We start from the raw sequence: 21,079 nt of genomic DNA on the forward strand, positions 1-21,079 counted from the left end.
AATGGTTAAGAGTTCAGCTGCTAACCAAAAGGTTGGCAGTTCAAATCCACCAGCTGCTCCTTGGAAACCCTATGGGGCAGTTCTACTCTGTCTTATAGGGTCACTATGAGTTGGAATTGACTCAATGGCAATGGATTTGTTTTGTGTTTTTAAAAACTTTAAACCAAAGCTATCTAATAGAATTTTCTGTGATGATGAAAATGTTTTATGTTTGTACTGTCCATCATTGCAGCCACTAGCAATGTGTGCCTATTGGGCACTTAAAATGTGCTTAATGCAACTAAGAAACTTAATTTTTTATTGTAACAAACTTACATTTAAATAGTCCCAGGTAGCTGTGTAGCTGTAGACAAAAACTTACTAGTGATTTGGTAAAATCATCTTAACATCTACAAGTTAATAAAAGTATCAACCGGTGAATACTAAATTTCTGATGAGCACAGGCTTATTACCCACACAGAACTGGATACTATTATTTCTCTTCCAAGTGATAGACTATTATGTTTCAATTTTTAATATCATCTACAACATTGATTTTCAAAATATATTCTATGAATTTTACACGAATTTTTGAGTGGTAGGTTCATATTGTCAGCTTAAAAACTACCAGGTTCTTCTTGCTTACTATGCCAGGATTTGGGGTGTCAGTCTTTTTATCATTCTCTAAACTTTTCTCCCCATTCTCTTGTCTCTCTTATACAAATCAGTCAATGTATATCAAAGAATATGGAATTATTTTAAGTCACATAATGTTTACTGGAGATCCCTGAGTGGTGCAAACAATTTGCGCTAGGCTACTAACCTAAAGGTTGGCAGTTCAAACCCACCCAGCAGCACTGCAGAAGAAAGACCTGGTGATCTACTTCTGTACAGATTCCAAAAACCAAACCAAGTCCATTGCCATCGAGTCAATTTTGACTCATGGTAACCCTATGTGTTGAAGAGTAGAACTGCTCAGTAGGGTTTTCTTGGCTGTAATCTTTTTATGGAAGCAGATTGCCAGGTCTTTCTTCCACAGCACCTCTGTGTAGGTTCAACCCATCAACCTTTAGGTTAGCAGTGTATCATAAACTGCTTGCACTACCCAGGGAACTTTCTGTAAAAATTACAGCCAAGAAAATCCTAAGAGCAGTTCTACTCTATAACACACGTGGTCGCCATGGGTTGGAATTAACTCGGCAACAGGTTTCTTTGTTTGTTTTTTGGAATGTTTAGTAGCAGGGATAAATCATTACCATTGGATTATGAAAGTTCCTGTGTGCTACCTTTCCTTATCAGGTAAAGTTATCCTTTTAGAATTAAGATAATATGTAATTTTTCAAATGGGTTTTAGCATACATTATTCCTTCCAGGTATTTTTTCTTAGTCAAGAAACTGCGAGAAATATATGGTAGAGCTTCCCTTAATGGACCTCTCTATTTGATTCTACTTACTTGATGTGAAACATATATACATATATATATGTTTTTTTAATGATGAGAAATTGTCTTAGGCTGAGTTCTCTAGAGAAGCAAAACCAGTAAAGCGTATAAATATATATATTGAGAGATTTATATCAAGGAAATAGCTCACGCAATTGTAGAGGCTAAAACGTCCCAAGTCCACAGATCAGGGTAGAGGCCTCTCCCAGTTCACGTAGCTGCAGAAGCTGGTGAACCCAAGGTCTAAGATCAGAGAGGGGCTCCCACTTACAGGCTGTAAAGGTCAGTGAATGCCAAGATCAGCAGACAAGACCGCGAGGTTTCTCCTGATTCACGTAGCTGCAGGGGCTGGCAAACCCACGGTCGGCAGGTCGGGGAACCGGACTCTTGCTTGCAGGCTGAGAAGTTCGACAAATTCCGAGATCAACAGGTAAGCTGCTAGCTCAAGTCCCACGAACTGGAGGTGAGCCAACAAGAGGCAGCTGCTGAGTCTGGAACAAGCCAAAAACCTTGGGAAGGTGAGCAGGCAGAAGGTAACCGGTGGAAGGCAGAGAGATGAAAACTGAGAGGGCGGTGAGCTGCCACAGGCCCTGCCTCCGCCAGTACCACTTAGCAGATTCCATCATGGGGGTGATCACAACTTCATACAACTACTAAAACACTGAGAATAATAGTCTAGCCAAGTTGACATACAATTTTAACCATCACAGAAATAGACCATGCTTTTCAAATTGTGGAAACCCTGATGGTGTAGTGGTTAAGAGCTACCGCTGCTAACCAAAAGGTTGGCAGTTTGAATCCACCAGCCACTCCTTAGAAGCTCTATGGGGCAGTTGTTCTCTGTCCTATAGGGTCGCTATGAGTCAGAATCGACTCTCCGGCAACGAGTTTTTTTGTTTTATCAAATTACAGGGTTCTAAAATCAATTTTGTGGGTTGAAACCAGATGTTTTAAAAAGAAATGGAATAGGATAAGAAGGAATAGGAAACTGAGTGCATAACACATAGCAAGGATTAATATTTCTTCATAAAATTCTTGTTACATTTATGTGCTTGTATGTACGTATGTATATTTCTGAATTGTGATATAAAATAGATTTCTCACTGTGGATCTTGGAGAAAAAAATTAAGTTTGAAAGCCACTTCCTAATTTATAGTATTGTATGAAGGAGGTAGCAAAGTCAGATGATTTGATTCAAGGCTTGGATCTACTTCTTAGGAGAAGCGTTTCATGCCTTTGAATCTAAATTTCTTATGTATAAACAGGAATACCTGCCTTCTGTGTTTGTTATGGTTATTGTGAAGATCAAATAAAATTCTAACACTCCTTATTTCTTTAAAGTGGTTTTGTCGATCATTTTAAGTGACAAAGCTCAGTGGCTTACAACAGCAAGCATTTATGCTTATGTTTATAAGACTGCAGGTCAACTGGCAGTTGACTGATCTAGGCTGTATTTGACTGGGTGGCTCTGCTTCAGGTTGTGGGTTGTGGTGTGCCGGGGCTGTGGTTCAAGTTTGGTTCTACTTCACATATGTTCATTCTGTGGTCCCAGCTGAAGGTGCAGTAGCTATTCAGGCAAGCTTTTTTTCATGGAGAATCACCAGAACACAGTAGCAAAGCCAAACCACATAGACATATTTATGTCTTCTGCTTGTGTTACAGCCATGAAAATTCCTTTGGCCAAGTGAAGTCTCTTGGCTAAACCCAAAGTCAATGGAAATGAATATTGTATTCCACCCTCATTGGGAGCAGGATGGCAGTGAATATTTGCTGAACAATAATCCAAATCATCACATTACCCAAAAATCATTACACACAAACTTTTGTTAACTGTCTCAGTCTTGAATATGAAAGGACAGCCAAGCATCACCATGTTTTTGAAGAACAAATATATATCAGAGGAGAATATTTAAAATACTGTAATGCTCTAAGAGAGAGATAAGAAGAGATAGGATATTGTATTCATAAAATAAAAACAGCATGCTATGCAAAAGGGTCAATGAAAACAAGAAATAGTTCATAGAAATAAAAAATAAGGTAGAAATTTTTTTAAAAAATAGAAAGTTTGGAAGATTAAGTCAAGAAAATTTTCCAGAAATTAGAACCAGAAGATGAAGAGAAAGAAAATTAGATGATCCATCCAAGAGCCAACAACCAATGTCCAGAAAGTACAAATATAAAAATGTATGACATCAAAAAGTTAAAAAAAAAAGAAAATTTCCCAAACTCAAGAAAATAAGTCTCCAGATTTAAAAGAACCCACTGAAATACCAGCACAAAGATTAAAAAAAGGCTCATTCCTAGGTCCAACACTGGAAAATTTTAAAATACCAAGGGAAAATAGATGATTCTCAATATTTCCAGAAAAATAAAGTAAATCATAGACCAAGTATTAGGAATCAGCATGACATAGGGCATTTCTGTCATGATACTGGAATCTTGAAGACAATGGAGTAGTTCCTTAAAAATTCCTAGTAAAAACTAATATTTCAACTAGAATTCTATACCTAGCCAAACTATCAAGTGTATTTATAAAGTAATTTTCAGAAATACAAATACTCACACACACAAAAAAAATGTTTCTTATGTACCCTCTCTTACAAAAGCTACCAGGAAAATGTACCTCAACCAAAAAGGCAAGTAAACTGAGAAACAGGATGACTTGGGACTCAGAAAACAGGGAATGCTAATAGGTGCATGGTGAAGGCTTGACCCAAGACAGAGATCAATCTGGCCAAATATTAGGCACCAAGAAGGATATATCCAGGAAAAAAAAATTAAAAATGAACTGATAATTTAAGTGATGTTTTTAATTATTTGAAAAAATGTTATTGATGGGTATTTGACAGATCTGTATGTTAAAAAAAATACAACATTCAGAAAATAATAATAAACATTCGGAAAAAAGTGTCAGTTACTTAGAAAAACAAACTATTAAAGAAATCTAGGCATTTAATTCCAGAAAAAAAGTGTCTAAGAAAATTAATTTAAGCTAGATAATACTTGTCTAAGTACTAAACAATATTTCCATAACCATTACAGATGGCCCTCCATGTCCTCGGGTTCTGCGTTCATGGATTCAACCAACTGAGGATTGAAAATAATCGGGGAAAAAAAAATTCCAAAAAGCAAAACTCGAATTTACCATGCGTTGAGCACTATGCTGAATCCACACAAATGAAATGATATGCAAGCACACACTGCTATAGCCTCCTGCCGTTTCATAGCTCCTCAGTCTCCAGCACGCCTTGTTTGAGCATTGTTTGCTTTACATATTGTCATTATTCCCTAAACAATACAATACTGTATAACAATTATTTACATAGCATTTACATTGTACTAGGTATTATAAGCAATCTAGAGATGATTTAAAGTATACAGGAGGTTGTGCATAGGTTATATGTAAATACTATGCCATTTTATATGAGACTTGAGCATCCACGGATTTTGGTATCTGTGGGGAAGGAGGGTTCCTAAAACCAGTCCCCTTCAGATACCAAAGGACGACTGTGTAATGTAAATGAATTACTGACTAATGATATAACCAAAATTGCTATATAATTCTATGGGACAATTAGATGCATATGTTGGATGGGTGAAATAAGAGACTTGAATCATTACCTTTTTTAACATAGGAAGTCAATAGATAATGTCTAATATTGTAAAATCAAGAAATTTTGTCATTTAGAAGCATGGAGGTAAATATTAGAAGGGTTGATAGTGTTTGCCATTGGGGATTAGGCTTGTAAGCAGACGAGGAGACGAGCATGGGCACTGCTGTTATTTGTTATGAGCAATTGAGTACTATTTAACTTAAATCAGGTACATTACTTTGATAAGAAAATATAATCAGTAATAAAAATAAACCTGCATATGTCTATGAGTGAGAAAAAAGCCTCCTACAGTGTTTTTGTTGTTTGTTGCCGTTGAGTCAATTCCAGGGCAGAGTAGAACTGTTTTATAGGGTTTTCAAGGCTTTGACCTTTTGGAAGCAGATTGCCAGGCCCGCCTTCCAAGATGCCTTTGGGTAGACTTGAACTGCCAACCTTTCAGTTATTAGTAGAAGGATATAAATGAAAAGTAACAGTTCTCCCTTCTTCCATACCCCATTCTTCTGAGGTAACTGCTTTTAATAGTTTCTACTTTTCATTGTTCTGGTGATTACGTTTATGACCTGAAGTGTATCTTTTTGGTAAAGCAGAAAGCTGTCTGGACTTTTCTTTGCCAAGTTAGCCAAAAGCTGTGTAGTTGGCCACATTAAACTACACTGTAGACATTGCAGGTGAATAGTGTACTTTGAAAGGAATCTGCAAATGGCCTATGACTCTTGTTGGTCTTTCATTCCTGAACCACTGTATTCAGCCAAGGAAGCAGCCCTGACCTAGTTGGGTGAGGCAAAGAGTTGTCCTGCCAGTGGGAGCTTGACATTTCTGGCAAGAGATTTCTTTTCTAACTGTTGGAGTTGGTGCCATGGCAGATTTTCCTAACTCAGGGAGTAAGTGCTGAGCCCTGGTCCAGCTGGTTAGATTATTCGTTGATTTTGATTATCTGCACCAATAAGCTCTTTTACTGGCACAGATAATCAGAAGCAGGCAGTAATTTTCCATCTTCCTAATAAAAATGCTTTCTGGATTTTAAAATTGCAAAAGGTAAAGTTTTATTCTATTTTCACCAAACTAGCGCTTTATAGAGATGGAGGAAATTTTTTTTTCCCCTTGTTTTGGCATTTTTTTTTAATTGTACTTTAAGCGAAAGTTTACAGTTCAAGTTAGTTTCTCATACAAAAATTTATACACACATTGTTATGTGACCCTAGTTGCTCTCCCTATAATGTGACAGCACACTCCTCCTTTCCACCCCGGATTTCCTGTGTCCGTTCAGCCAGCTCCTGCCCCTTTTTGCCTTCTCATCTCGACTCTGGACAGGAGTTGCCCATTTAGTCTTATGTATGTATTTGAGCTAAGAAGCACTCTCTTCATGAGTATCATTTTATGTCTTATAGTCCAGTCTAATCTATGTCTGAAAAGTTGGCTTTGGGAATGGTTTCAGTTCTGGGCTAACAGAGAGTCCGGGGGCCATGTCTTCCCGGGGTCCCTCCAGTCTCAGTTAGACCATTAAGTCTGGTCTTTCTACTAGAATTTGAGTTCTGCACCCCACTTTTCTCCTGCTCGGTCAGGGACTCTGTTGTATTCCTTGTCAGGGCAGTCATTTGTGGTAGCTGGGCACCATCTAGTTCTTCTGGTCTCAGGCTGATGGAGTCTCTGGTTTATGTGGCCCTTTCTGTCTCTTAACCTAATATTTTCCTTGTGTTTTTAGTATTCTTCATTCTCCTTTACTCCAGGTGGGTTGGGACCAATTCATGCATCTTAGACGACTGCTCGCGGAAATTTTTAATGAATTAAATTGAAAACTCTTCAGTCCTCAATGATAGCCATATATCTTTAGGCAGATCTTTTTTTTTTTTTTTTTTTCCTACTTATCACTTTGCTTTTCTTCAAAGATAGAGGAAAAATAAGTAATAATAATGATAATAAAAACACTCGTTGCCATTGAGTTGATACTGAGTCATAGCCACCCTATAGGACAGAGTAGAACTGCCCCATGAGTTTCTAAGGATGTAGTCTTTGCGGAAGTAGATTGCCACATCTTTCTCCTGTGGAGCGGCTGGTGGGTTCAAACCACTGACGTTTTGATTAGCAGCCAAGTGCTTCAACCACTGCACCACTGAGCTCTTCCTATGTGCTAGGCACTCTGCTAAGTACTCATCGTCTCATTTAATTCTTCACAATAGCCTTAGGAGGTTGAGGCAGTTATCACTCTCATTTGAGACTGAAGAAACTGAATTATAGTGAGTGGTTGAATGATTTGTACAAGGTTACACAGCGGGAAAGTGCTAGAGCTGTTTTTAGAGCCCTGATTTGTGTTGACTCTAGGGCCCATGTTCTTTGCCTCTGTGTTTGACTAACTTCAGTTCATTCTGCAGCCTCTTGCTGACTTTTTTCCCCCATGAGAATAAGAAAGCAGCTGATTAATACTTTAAACCTAATTACAATGTAAGGTACATATATATTGTTGTTGCACAGTGCTTATAAAAATTGTTGTATCTTTTCATTTAAAGAAAGTTTGGAATTTTGTAAGTTTCCCATTTCTGTCATTCTTTTGTATCCTCTCAATTCAAAACTCTAGAGTCATCTTTGATTTTTCCTGATACCTCTCCTTTTATTTCCGTATAATCACCATATTCTCTTTGTATTTTTGTTTTAAGTCACTACTCCTCATGTTTGGAATATTGCAAGTATCATTTCATTGGTCTCTCTTCTTCCAGTCTCTGCTACCTTAAATTGATCATACATACTGATCCAGTTTCTTAAAGCTCAGCCTCTCTCATATTGCATACCTGCTTAAACCATTAACGTCTCCTCATTATTTATAAGAAAAATACAACTTTATTAATCTAGAGTTCAAGACCTTTCATGATGTGGTCTAAATCTATCATTTCATGAGTTTATGTACCCTTAATCTTCTTACATACTTTCCTTTTCTTGCCCGTGCTGATATACCTCTCATCTGGTCATGAGTTTTCTCTACTACGCTTTGGCATTTTTTATATGCTTTGTATTTTGATAGTCTTTTTGTGTATATATGTCTCATTTCTGCAACTGAATTGTTACTGAACTCCTGAATGTGCTGACGGAGACTCTCTGAATCCACCACAACATTTAGTACAGTGGCTTGTATTTTACTGTGTAAAAACACTAATGAATGAATTTCTGCAGTTTTAAAGTCAACATGTAATTCTAATTTTATGCTTTTTTTTGTTTTCGTGGATTTCATAAATATTAGACAAGTAAAAGTTAATAGACTTTTCTATTATGTCCTTTCATCTCTTTAATTATATTTATAATTGGAGGTATATTGCTATAACTGTAATGATTTAAAATATTTAAAGAAATAAATCAGGCTCATTTAGTAATCTAATCTCCTGAAAGATATTGAACATCTACTCTGAATTAAAGTGATATACTCATTATTACATATGTTTTAAAAAATAAAAGCAGTATTTGAGAACTTGTAATAAGTATTCATGATTTATTATATTATTGGTAACATATGGTTTTGATGGGGATAAACTGAATATGTTTAGGTTATAAACATAAGAAAAAATATATAGATGAATTGCTTAGTTTATCTTGCCTGATGGACTGCATATAGCCTGATGGACTGAATAGGAAATTGTTCAGAATATTGAGTAATGACATATAGAAATTTAAAAATGTACTTAAATACTAAATATAAAACATTCTACTTTGACATGATTTTATTTTCCAAAAGGAAGTTGCATTTTTGTGTATTGAAATTGCTTCTTGCTTTCAACTGAATTTGAAAACATTTCTGCCTCTTACTTTCCCTTCCTCTTTTGCTTTTTTTTGTTGTAATAGTATAAATATTTTTTAAATGTTCATCTCTTTTATTATATTTTACTTAATTTTATAGCGGTTTTATGATAAATGTAATATTTCTACTTTAATGTGTAAATTATTTAAAACTATGTCCTCTATAAATAGGGCTTTTTCCTTGACATATTTGAGTTTCAGTAAGATTAAGAATAATTTCATCCTGAAACCAAGAAATAGACTATCATAAATTTTTATATATTTTAGATATTCATATTTAATTATTAGTCTCAGAGTGCTTCTGACATTTTTTACATGTAAATTTTAATGTAATATTATTTTACTTTAGCTTAGAAATCTCATACACTCTAAATGCTTAAAGGTTCTTATGCTGTGTTTTTCCCGTATTATGTTTTTCCAAATGATGTTGAGCATCATAATGATACCTTCTTTTACACCTCACATTTTTCTAAAACATATTTTAAATTATTTGATCCTTTAATTTGACTTTCAAAACATCCAAATGGAACTTTAATTTTATCTTTCAGAATAAAGAATCAAATATTTGCTGTAAATCCCTGCAGGTATCTTGTCTAATCTCACAAACAAAATGTTGAATTTTAAAAGTAGTGGCATTTTAAGTTAATATTATTTTTTAAAGGGAAAGAGGCTTAGAATGAAAGTGTAGATAATCCATTTTGACTACGTACTTTAATCATTTTATTTTTAAAATTTGACTTCATCTGACGATCCAAAAAAACCTCACTAATGTGCATTTTTGGATGTGTTAATTCCTTTTGTCAGAAAATGGAAGCTAGCCTAAATTTTCTAATAATTTTTCATCACATTAAAATCCATGGCAAAAATAAAAATGAAGTTAATTTTGAATTCCAGGGCATATATTTTATATGAACGCCTTTCTTCCTTGCTTTCTACCTAAGGAAATAGAGAAATTGAGATTAGAACTGAGTGAAAGCAAGCAGCATTTGGAACAGGAGCAGCAGAAGGGAGCCGGAGCCAGAGCGGAGTGCCTGAAACTGACAGAACTGCTGGGCGAATCTGAGCACCAACTGCACCTCAGCAGGTACTCCCTAATCCCATTATGTGCCATAGCACTGATTTCATTCCACTGATTTTTGCCACGGGCTTCCAAACAGTTGTTAGAGTTAGTCGTAGTCATTCAATTCACACACAGCTTTCAGGCATATTAAGAAAAGTGGGGACGTGGTAAGCAAAACACCCAGACATGTGAATGATAAGTGTGGCAGGGAATTACTGATATATTACAAAACCTTTCATCTGCAGTGCTCAAATATTTAGGTGATTCTCTATCAATATAGGCAAAATGACATATTTCTCCTACCAGTACGTCTTGTGTTAGTTCTACATCTAATAAAAATGTTGAAATGAAAAGTCGGAGAAATATATTTAGAAAAATAATCAGATATTGTCAGTGGTGAAAGAAGCAAAGTAAAAGACATCCTAAAATTCAAGTGGCGATGGAACTGATACAAAATAAGAAATCTGGGTCCTAAGGAGGGATAAAATTTAGAGATGAAATGCGTATACTGTCATGGTTTAAAATTGTATTGTTTCTGTCATGAAATATTGTGACATGATCCTCATTGTCATAAAGCTTCAGTAAACATACAGCTCAGCACTAAATTACCATAAGACTTCAGGTAGCAATCATTGTGAATTTGCTATATTGGAACACACACACACATAGATAAACACATAGAGAGGAGAATTCAAAAGAGATAGTAGATATTTCACATTACCACGTAAGTAGTTTTTCTCACTTTGAGTTTTAGTATGGTTTTTCAATTTGCAGGTCAAACCTGTGGGTTTGTGCAGTTTTTAGAGAGAACTTTGTCAAAATACACATGTAAGTTTGTGGTATTTGGCTTGGCTCCTTAATTAGAAAAACACTGGTCATAGTAATGATAGTAATATGTTGAATTTAAACCATGAGAAGGGGACTGATCCCTTCTACATTAAATATGACAATGTAATTCTGAGCACGGTATAATAACAGATGGAGAAAAGCACCACTTGAACAGCCTGCATTTGTAGAAAAAAAAATTCTAGAGGTTGGTGAACCTCCCAAAGTTTTGGGTTGGTGTTAAGATGCCTCAAGTTCTGTTAAAACCAAAGTTTGTTAAAAACATTTTGTTATGATAATATTTCAAAAGATTTGCCAACTCCCCTTTTAAACAATGGACAAAAAAGAGAAGAAAGAAAGAGGAAGGAAATCATCTATATGTTTGTGATATCAGGGAAAAATCCCAATAGGTGAAACAGTTTCATGAGAAAAAAATTGCTTAGTACTGCGGACTAATAACTGTTCTTTTAACGCTCATTTAAAGTATTATCATTGTAGAACTGAGAATGTAATGTTAACATAGTTTCTATGGTTATTTAATCGGTTATTGAATCTTAGAAGTTTCAGATTTTAGCTTCATCATAAGAATGTTAATAGTTTTTCTTCTCTGTCAGACTTCTATTGAGAATCAACCATTTGTGTGCTGAGCACTACTAAACCACAGAAATAGGACAGCTTTTAATGTCTCAGTGTGGCTGAGCTTCAGTAAATAAATATTAATGCTGGTTTTGCCCCTTTTGCCATTCTGTCTTATTCAGAGAGTTAATTTCTGAAGTCACAGTCCGTAGAGAGTTTTCTGGTGCAGTGTCAATTTGTACTGTCTGACAAGATCAAGTTCTTGCGAGTAGAGCATATTAAGATGCAGCAACTGCTGTAAATGGACGAGTGGTAACTAATTCCTTTGTTCTTAAGAAAAATGGTTTCGCCTGGTTCCGTGGAAAGCTTTTTCTGTTGAGTTTTATTTACAGCAATTCTACAAAAAATTTAAACCTAGTTTTACAAGAAACAAAACTTAATTACCTATTTTCTAAGTACAGCTCTTTTTGTAAGCATTCTGTGCTTCTTTGTCTATGTTCATGTTTTTTAAAATTGACACCCATAAATTTAAAGATGACAATTTAAAATGCAAGGAACTGTGTACATATCTCTTGTGCACTGAATATATGACTTTGTTGTTGGGCTAAATATTTCTAATATACTTTTTGGGGATTTTTAGATTTTGCTTTCCCACACCATTCTGTATTGATTCAGAACATACAGGTGCATGACAATGAAAAGGTATGTCTTTCTTTTTCATTGTCAACTAGATGAAATAAATAACTCCCAGACAGGTGGTTCCTCACTCCTTAGTCTCAAACATTTTGAACATGTTCTAAACAAAAGTTTCAAATTTAATATGGAAACCATGTGATAAAGTAATAATGGAATAGGGATCCAAATCTTTGGAGACAAAGAAAATCTAAAAATGGGAGTAGAAATCTGTAGATCACTTTGAAAGAAAAATAATTTACTACTTTCTTGGTGTTTCCCTTTATTGTTCAATTGGACTTAAAAATGGAAAATAGAAATTCAGAATTTATGAAGGACCCAATTGACAAGCATAACATTAATTTATTTGACAAATATTTATTGAGCACTTAATATCTTTTGAGTACTTTCTTGGCCCTGGGAATAGAGAGATAAATAAAATCCAGTTACTATCCATAGTTTGCTCACACTTTGCTAAAGAGCCAGACCTCTATGTAGCAATATAACAGAGTGTGATAGTAAGTGCAATGATAGAAGTAAAGATACCACAGGAGCATGTGGGAGGAACGGTTGGCTCATTCTGCTTTGGTGGTAAAGCTGATAGTCAGGGAAAGCTTTCTGGAGGAGGAGATGCTTGGTAGTAATCTTGATTAATGAGTTCATGAATAGGACTTAGCAAAGTGGAAAAAGTTTTATGGAAACACAGCCAGTTATCCCTTACATATTGCCTCTGGATGCTTTCTCACTACCATCGTAGATTTGAGTAATTTCAACAGAGACCAAATGGCTCTCAAAGCCTCAAATATTTACTGTTTGCCCTTTTACAGAAAACATTTAACAACCCCTGATTAAGAGGCTCTTTAATTCAAGTAAGAAGTCAAGAGAGCCTGAACTAAGACAGGTTGAAATGGGTATTTATAGAAGGTTATTGAAAGGTATTGTGGAAAATCCATTGTTTGAGGAAGAGATCATTGGCAGAGACCCCAATTAGAGTATGAGCACAGTAGTCCAGGGGGATAGTAATGAAATCTGGGCTGTGGCTGTACCAATGAAATGGAAAGGAAGCTGCATGTACAAGAACCATTTAGGGTAGCAATAAGAGAGCACAGAATTAAACGTGGCTCCAAGGTTTCTAGCCTAAGGTGACTAGATGATCCATTAATCCAACTAATGAACTTAAAAAGGATTGCCAGAGGAAAATAATGAGTTTTATTTTGGAACTCAGTGGAAAATAACGAGTTTTACTCTGGAACTTGGTGGAGATGTCCAGTGTAGGTCTGGTGTGAGGAGAAAGGTCCTGACTAGAGGCTGGGATCTAGTTGCTTTTACATAAACGTATTAGTTGTAGCCAAGGGATTAGGTGAAAGCACATAGAAAGCACCATGTTTTAAACGTAAGCCTGAAAAAGAACCACCAGCAAAGAAGACTGAGAAGGAGCCTTCAGATAAAATATTGAAAGAGTATACTGTTAAGGGACCTTGAAAGGGGAATGATTCAAAGGAGGCTTCAGTGAAGTAGCAATTAAAACCATATGCCTTTCCTCTTAGGAGAGGCCCCCAGGCAGCCTGGGGTTGAGGAAACCTGAGTTTTGCGATCTTCCCCAGCCTTTCACTATCTTTGCAACTTTTGACAAATTATTTTATTCTTTGGACCTGCTTACTTATTTGTAAAATAGACTAGATGATTTCTAAGTTTTCTTTTAGTTCTGATAGTCAAGCATTTTCACGGTGATTTGAGACAACAATTATTAAGTTCCTGTTTGTGCATGTTAGGCATTTAAATTGTTTAGCATATCCTTTGTCTAAGATACTTCCTTAATTAGAATTTCAGAGACTTTATAGAAATGTCCTTCATACTGTCCACTTGCATTCATCATAATTTAGGTTCTTCTGACTTCGCAGAAAGGTTATGAAAATGCCTCCTCATACCCTTCCAGTCTCTTTTGCTAACCACTGCCAAGTGAACATTCATAAAGCACTGCCTTGACTGTGTCTCCCTACTCTCCAAACCTTCCATGGGGCTGCTCTGCCTGTTACAGAATGTTCAAACCACTCACATGGCAATTTAAGATAATTCTCGGTGAACTCCGAACCTTCCCGTCTTACTTCATTACTGCTAGTCCTCTCACATGCCGATTTCCAGCCAGATTTAAACACATGCTTCCCCCCCTTGCACTTCTGGACTTTTCTCTCCTTTTGCTCTTCCCGACACCTAGAGTACCCCTTTGACCTTCTCTTGCCCTTTTAGAGTCTTACCTTCTTTTCCCGGCCTCCCTGAAATCCTGGTTTTTCCATTGTAGCCCTCCCTGCTGACCCCTGCCAGAGGGAATGCTTCTCCCTCTGAATCTTCCTTCCCACTTTGAGCTGATGGCACTCACTACATACAGAATGAATCACTCAAAGGAAGAAAAATGGAAATCTGGGGGAAAAAAATGAATTAATTCTTAGAAGTTTTTTGTGTAGATGCTTTTCTTCCCTTCTGGATGTATCATTCTTCAAGCTAGGGGGGAGGTTTTATTAATATTATATTTCTCAGAACATCTATCTCAGCATTTTTCGAAGAGTTGGAGCTCAATAAATCCTTATTATAGGAAGGGTTAATGTATTGCAAATTTATGACTCTTTTTTCAAAGTCCAATATCCGTATGTAACTAAATACATGTATCTTCTCAGATATAGTAAGGTAAAAAGTATAAGATGGAGATAATGAAATTTTTGATTGGGAATTTTACTCGTGTATATCGTGCTATATGTATTAAGATTTTGTAATAGTTTTTTTTCCTTTGTTTTTGACTTTATGTGCACATACATATTTACGTATAGCAGAATCAAATGATAATCATTTTAACAGTGCAGTTTGGGTTGGTAAAGTGTGACACATCTCAATTATACTCATTTAGCACACACACACACACCACACACACCTGTATTAAACTACAGTTCCCCATGATTAAAAGATGACGCCTCTGACCAGTGCCTACTCAGCACAATCATTTAGCATACATGTTGTTGTTGTCGTTGTTGGGTGTCGTCAAGTTCATTCAGACTTGTAGTGACCTCACGTGACGGAGTAGAACCGCCTCATAGCATTTTTTTGACCATAATCTTTACGGGAGCAAATCACCATGTCTTTCTCCCGCAAAGCCACTGGCTGTGTTCAAACAGCCAACCTTTCAGGTAGCAGCCGAGCACTTAACCATTATGCCAGCAGGTCTCCTTTCAGAATACATCACCTAGACATATATCAAAACAAAGACAAGACTACTTTCTTCTAGTTTTCTTTTTATTATAATATTATTCAAAATACTTCTTCCTTTTCTATAACAAACTTTCAAGTACTTTTTTTATATCTATTCATTTATTAATCATTACACATGGAGCATTTCCTGCTGCAAGACACTGTGCTAGGGATGATGGGAGATAGAAAAATAAAACAGCCTCAGATGCAGACCTTCAGAAACTTATAGGCTAGTAGGGAAGAAAAGATAATACACACATAGTTGGTAAGATAAATGACAGATTCAGAAGGATGGTTCCAGATAAAATGTTACAGGATGATCTTGGTAGGATTTGGACATAGAAAAATGGGAGGTGAAAGACATCCATGCAGGGGAAACAATGGCATTTGGGAGTGCACAGTGTATATAGGAGAGTAAATTAAATACAAGCACTCTATTGTTTAAATTTCTAAAAGTATCATTCTCTGAGGTTGAGAGTATCTTGGCGTCTGCCTGGTACGGTGCTACATGCAGTTGTTGTTGTTAGGTGCCATCGAGTCCGTTCCGACTCATCGTGCCCCTGTGTACAACAGAATCAAACACTGCCCAGTCCTGTACCATGCTCACAATTGTTGTTATGCTTGAGCCCATTGTTGCGGCCACTGTGTCAATCCATCTCATTGAGGGTCTTCCTCTTTTTTGCTGACCCTCTACTTTACCAAGTGTGATGTGCTTCTCCAGGGACTGACTGATCGCTGTTGATAACATGTCCAAAGTATGTAAGACGTAGTCTGGCCATCCTTGCTTCTAAGGAGCATTCTGGCTGTATTTACATGTATTACATGTAGTAGCTCTTTAAAAATTAATAACAGAGGTACCAGTTAACAGCAGTAGCTAACATTTACTGAGCCCTTAGTGTCTTCCAGGAACCAAGCTGAGTGCTTTTCATTTAGTCCTTCCAATAGCTCTACCTAAGGTGCAGACTACTATTTTCCCTGTTTTACAGCTGAGGAAACTAAGGCACAGAGAAGTAAAATGATTTATCTAAGTTTACACAGCTGATAGGTTATGGAAGCAGGCTCTGAACCCCAGTAATTTGCCTGCAAAGCCTCTACCCTCATCCATCAGGCCGTAATCCTATGTAAATTATTAGGGAAATGGATATATGTGATTGTTCCTAAAAAGACAACTGAGAGAAATGGTAACAAATTTATCATAGAAATAAGTGTTAACTGCTCCTTTTTGTACTAATATAAATACATGTCAGTGGATTTTAGTCTTGAGTTTGGCACATCATTTACCTTAGTTATTTAACATACTATATTACAACTTTCTCCTTTACTTCTTCACTTCATTTTACCTAAGAGGAAAGAGGGACTTTTATTTAAAAAAAAAAAGAAAGTGGAAATATCTTCACATATTTGTTATTGACATGTCCAATACCTTCAAAGAGCTAGGGGATTTAAATCCCTCTCACAAGACTATCATTTACATGTATGTGGACAGGTCATGAATGTTTATGTAACTGTTTTTAACCACTTACTGAGGCAAACACTCTTCTGCATACTTACTGTATATGTATTGAAGCACATTCTTTTGAATCCTGCATCTTTCTCTCAGAGATCATTTGGCACTGATTTGGAGGGGAAGCACTGCATGAAGCCTTCTTTTGTTCATTTTCTAGAGAGTTTAGAACGTGAGTGGCCCTCGATGCAAAAGGGAAACCCACTTGCCATTATATCTGCAGTGAAGTTCGTTTTTATCAGCAGAGCTGTCCTTTAAAATTCTTATTTCCTCTTTTACAGAAATGATGTTTCCAATAATTTATGCTTCAAAGGATTTCTTAGAGTAGGAATCTAAATGAGAGTCCATAAACTGGATATTATGCTGTGACCTACTTTTGTGATCCAAACGGGAATGTCTGAGCTGTGGCCTAGAGAGAGAGCAACTTGAACAGTAGTATTTGTATCTTTCCCAAAAGGAGAAGGGATATAACAGAGCAGTCACCAGGTTATCCTATCATGATGGGTGGATTACTTGGGGAGACGTGATTAATGCTTCCTTTCCAGAGCTTATTAAAATTTAGCTTCCATATAGTAGCTATTGTAAATTTTCTCCCGAACTGAATTGTTTAACTTCTCAGACTACCAGTATGAGTCAGGACTCTTTGGTTGAGATGACATAAACCCAAAAGGAGGGAATTGATTAATTTTTATAACCAGACCACATAAGATCCAGATGCAGCTGGCCTCAGAGTCTCTTGGACCAATGCAGCACCAGAATGCTGTCATATTCTAGCTTTCATCCATTCTTTTGGAGTGTCAGCTTATTCTTCCAGGTTCTTCCACACCACAGAGTCACATCCTTCAGTCTGAAATAGAAGAAAAAGGAGTTGCCCTTGATTTCAAACTGTAAGGATGTGACTTACTAGCTCCTCCACTTCTAGTTTTAAAAATGTCAGTTCCAGAACCACTCCTGGGACCCAGATGGAGTCATGTGCACACTGTGGGCACTGTGGCTTGCAGCTTCAGCAGAACCACATGGAGTAAGGGAAGAAGAGTTGCACTAAGGAAGGGCAGGTGCTCGTCCTAGGGGAGGGTGTCAGGAACCCTGGGTACATAAAACAACAGGTGCCCACTCTGTTCTCTCTATTTCTTTTTAAAAATGCAATCCTTGGTTTTTCCTTTGACTAAAGGAATGATTTAAAGAGTAAAGAGGGGAAACAAAGTATATCTCTGTTCATGTTGGTTTGAGAGTAATATTCCCCACAGCCGACATGTAATAGTGAGTCTGAGGAAGCATAGTCAGTTCTTCACAGGGTGGTTTGTTGTTGTATTTAGAGAACTCTCAGAATATAAACAGAAAGATGTAAAGGATGCATCAGTGAATAGCTAGCACACGCCAAGCACTGTGCCTGGTTCCCTGTGGCAGTGCTACACACAGTGTGGTCTCTGGTGGGCTGTTTGTCACCAGTTTGCGACAAGAGAAAAATCAACTAGTGACCAGTATGAAAATCAAGAGTAAGTATTTGGAAACGTTTTTACCAGTTTTAAATTGCTGCAGTATTCAAGGACATGATCAGTGACTTAAAAAAAAAAATACTATTTTATTGTGTTTTTGGTGAAAGTTTACACAGCAAATTAGGTTCCCATTTAACAATTACTGCATGAACTATTAAGACATTGGTTACAATGGTCTTTTTTTTTTTTTAATCTTTAAAAACATCTTATTTTTCTAGTAATTCATTTGTATTACATTTTACAAAACAAATGCTTTGCAAAGGATTAGAAATTAAAAACGAGAACAAACAAAAAACCTTGTTTTTTTTTTTTTTTAACCATAAAGAATTTGAAAAGCTCTGCCTTCTCAAGCCTTACAGCAATGAAAGCCTGAAGAAGAGCTGTACTTCACAGATGAGGAAGCTGAGTCTCAGAAAGATGAAGCATGAAATCACACAGCTGGGAGGGAAGGAGGGAAGGGGTGAGTGGAGGAGGCAGGGTTTGAACTGAGCCCACCAGCTCCAGACCCTGTGTGCTGGAACGCACATTCACGAATAAGTGCAAAAACATATTTTAAAGCTAAATCTCAGCTCACGGGCCAGAAACCACACCTCCTTCATTTCTCAGTGTCCCCAGCACCAAGCTAGGCATCAGGCACTTAATAGATTCTCTATAAATGTTGAATAAATTTGCCTCTGCTCTTTGTTGTTAGGGAAAATTAAGAAGGAACTGCACTCATCTCCAGGTAATAACTAGCTTAGGTCAAAACAATACGCTTTCGGTCTCTGTTCATTTGAGAAGAGTAACATTGATATGTATTCTTGCTGTTCCACAGTGAACTTTATCTATTTTTTTTCCTCCTGAGTTTTATTCAAGAATTTTTAGCCTAAAGTTTCCATTTTTTCCTTGTACTTCTTTCATGAATAAATTAAGCGGAGAATGTGTCAAAAATAATTTTAAATGGATATATGTGCAACCAACATCTTCAAGTCTTGAAATAGATGGCCTTGGTGCCGTTTTAAATTGCGTCCTCTTTTCCTTCCCCCACCCAATATCAGAGAGAACAGGCTGTCAGAGAGTCGGGAAGGAAAAGGCATTGCATTTTACCCTGGTGGACACCACATTGCCTGAGCCCACTCTCCTCCACCTGTCTGACAGGCTGAGAACCTGGTCTCAGGGAGGCTCAGGGCAGGAGTGCTTAGAGAGCCAGAGGTTGCCAGGGAATGTGTCTGCAGGTTCTGCTTAATGTTCCCTGGCTCGCTTCTCTCAGTTCTGCGAAGCCCAAATGTGTGTGCAATGAACATGGGCGCTTGGGATGCACTCTTCTCCCCTGCCACACAGGCCCACAGCCTGGAGCATGGTGGTGGTAGCAGCCAGCTCATTTCCTGAAGAAGCCCAGAGGAAACCGAACAAAGTATTGCCCACACTACTTGCCTGACTTAACAACAGTGTGCATCCAGTTCAAAAAAAAATAGAAAAACAAAAACAACATAGAGTTGTCATCACAGTAGTCCTAACTCAGAGTATTTTTCTAAAAGAAACTTTTGATCTCCAATATTATTTTAAGGTAAAAAGAGTAAAAGAATAAAAGTCATCAACTTAATGATGTTTAATTTCTTCTTAAACACCTTCTCCTAATTGGATGTATTCATAAGGCCAATTATTAAGCATTACTCACTTGTTATTTAATGTTTCCCTGATACCCACAAGTATATTATACAGTGACTCACTGATTGATAAATCTTGGACTCAAAGCTCGTTTTAAGGATTCTGAGAAAGAAGGGGCTTGGAAAATATCCAGTCTTTTCAGCACTGCAGGTCAGTCCATGTCTCATGGGGGACCAGCGTTCGTTCAAGTAAACATATTTTTATTAAACAACTATTCTGTTAGATCGGCTGAGCGGAGGATACAATACCCTGAACTCGGGAACTCAGAGTGGGCACCAAATGGATCAGAAAGTGTTTGGAAGGAGGCTGTTAAAAAGGTGTTGTCCGGCTAAGGGGACAACTCCCTCCTTCTTGACTCTGCATGGCCTCTCCCCAGCAGGCCTGGGGGCCAGCCCGTGAGAGGGCTCAGCATCTCCTGCCTTGACCAAGCCACGGGCTGTTTGGGTTGCCAGTTCTCAAAGGGATTCTTTCTGCAGGGAGAGCACCAGTGCCTAAGCAATGCATGACTGTAACACCTATGTTGTGTCTACCTCTGAGAAGCATATTTCTGACCAGGAGACACCAAAAGTGCACCATGTGTTGAGGGGGTAATTATTATAAATATAAGTATACTGACAAATGAAGTTTATAAAATAAAGTAACAAGCGCTATTGGAATGTATACGAGGGATGGAGGTAGAGGGTGTTCAAGATGAGGCCTTAAAGGTGGGTCTTAGAAGTGTTTAAGAGTTGCCCATTTTCCAGTGGCTAATCTGGGCTTCGTTTGACCTTGACACTAGCCCTAGTTCTGTTTGTGATTATCTTTGGTCATCTTGGGAAAATCTCCTTCTGCACTTCATTTCCTACAGATCTTAACTGTGTTTGAGTATATATGAGTATGCAAAATCACTTTAACTCATTCAGGGTTCTTGTAAATCTAAGGTGTTGTTCATCTATTTAGGAACTCCAATTCTATTAATATGAATTCATGTAAAATAACTTAATACTGCATTACAATAGATCAAATCTAGAAAACTTCAGGGCAGTTGAGAGCATATGATCAAATCACTCCAGCCTTTTTTGCCAAGGTGGTGGTGTTGACGAATTAGGGACACAAAGAGAGTATATTGCTAAATGTATTACTTTCTGTTTTCTAAATCTTGAATGGCCGTTTTTGTCTTTAGAGGGAGAACCATCTTGCCATTCCTGATATTAGCTCTTTGGTCAGAACAATATCTAATGGAAGCAGCTCTGCAAACTGGGGGCTCT

General features: G+C 37.1%; 1 protein-coding gene across 9 annotated transcripts in view; it reads left to right on the forward strand.

Annotated features, from left to right (window-relative positions):
• The window catches only part of SDCCAG8 (SHH signaling and ciliogenesis regulator SDCCAG8), a 243,119-nt gene that overhangs the window by 107,877 nt on the left and 114,163 nt on the right, over positions 1-21,079 (forward strand). For all 9 annotated transcript variants that reach the window (XR_002824018.1, XR_002824017.1, XM_004375862.2 and 6 more), the window contains one exon: positions 9,757-9,899. Coding sequence is in view for 7 of the 9 variants with exons in the window: in XM_004375862.2 (XP_004375919.1) it covers positions 9,757-9,899 (143 nt within the window). In the remaining 2 variants the exon portion in view is untranslated. The remainder of the gene's footprint in view (positions 1-9,756; positions 9,900-21,079) is intronic.

This window comes from Trichechus manatus, unplaced genomic scaffold (assembly GCF_000243295.1).
Source record: "Trichechus manatus latirostris isolate Lorelei unplaced genomic scaffold, TriManLat1.0 scaffold00039, whole genome shotgun sequence".
Taxonomy (NCBI): domain Eukaryota; kingdom Metazoa; phylum Chordata; class Mammalia; order Sirenia; family Trichechidae; genus Trichechus; species Trichechus manatus.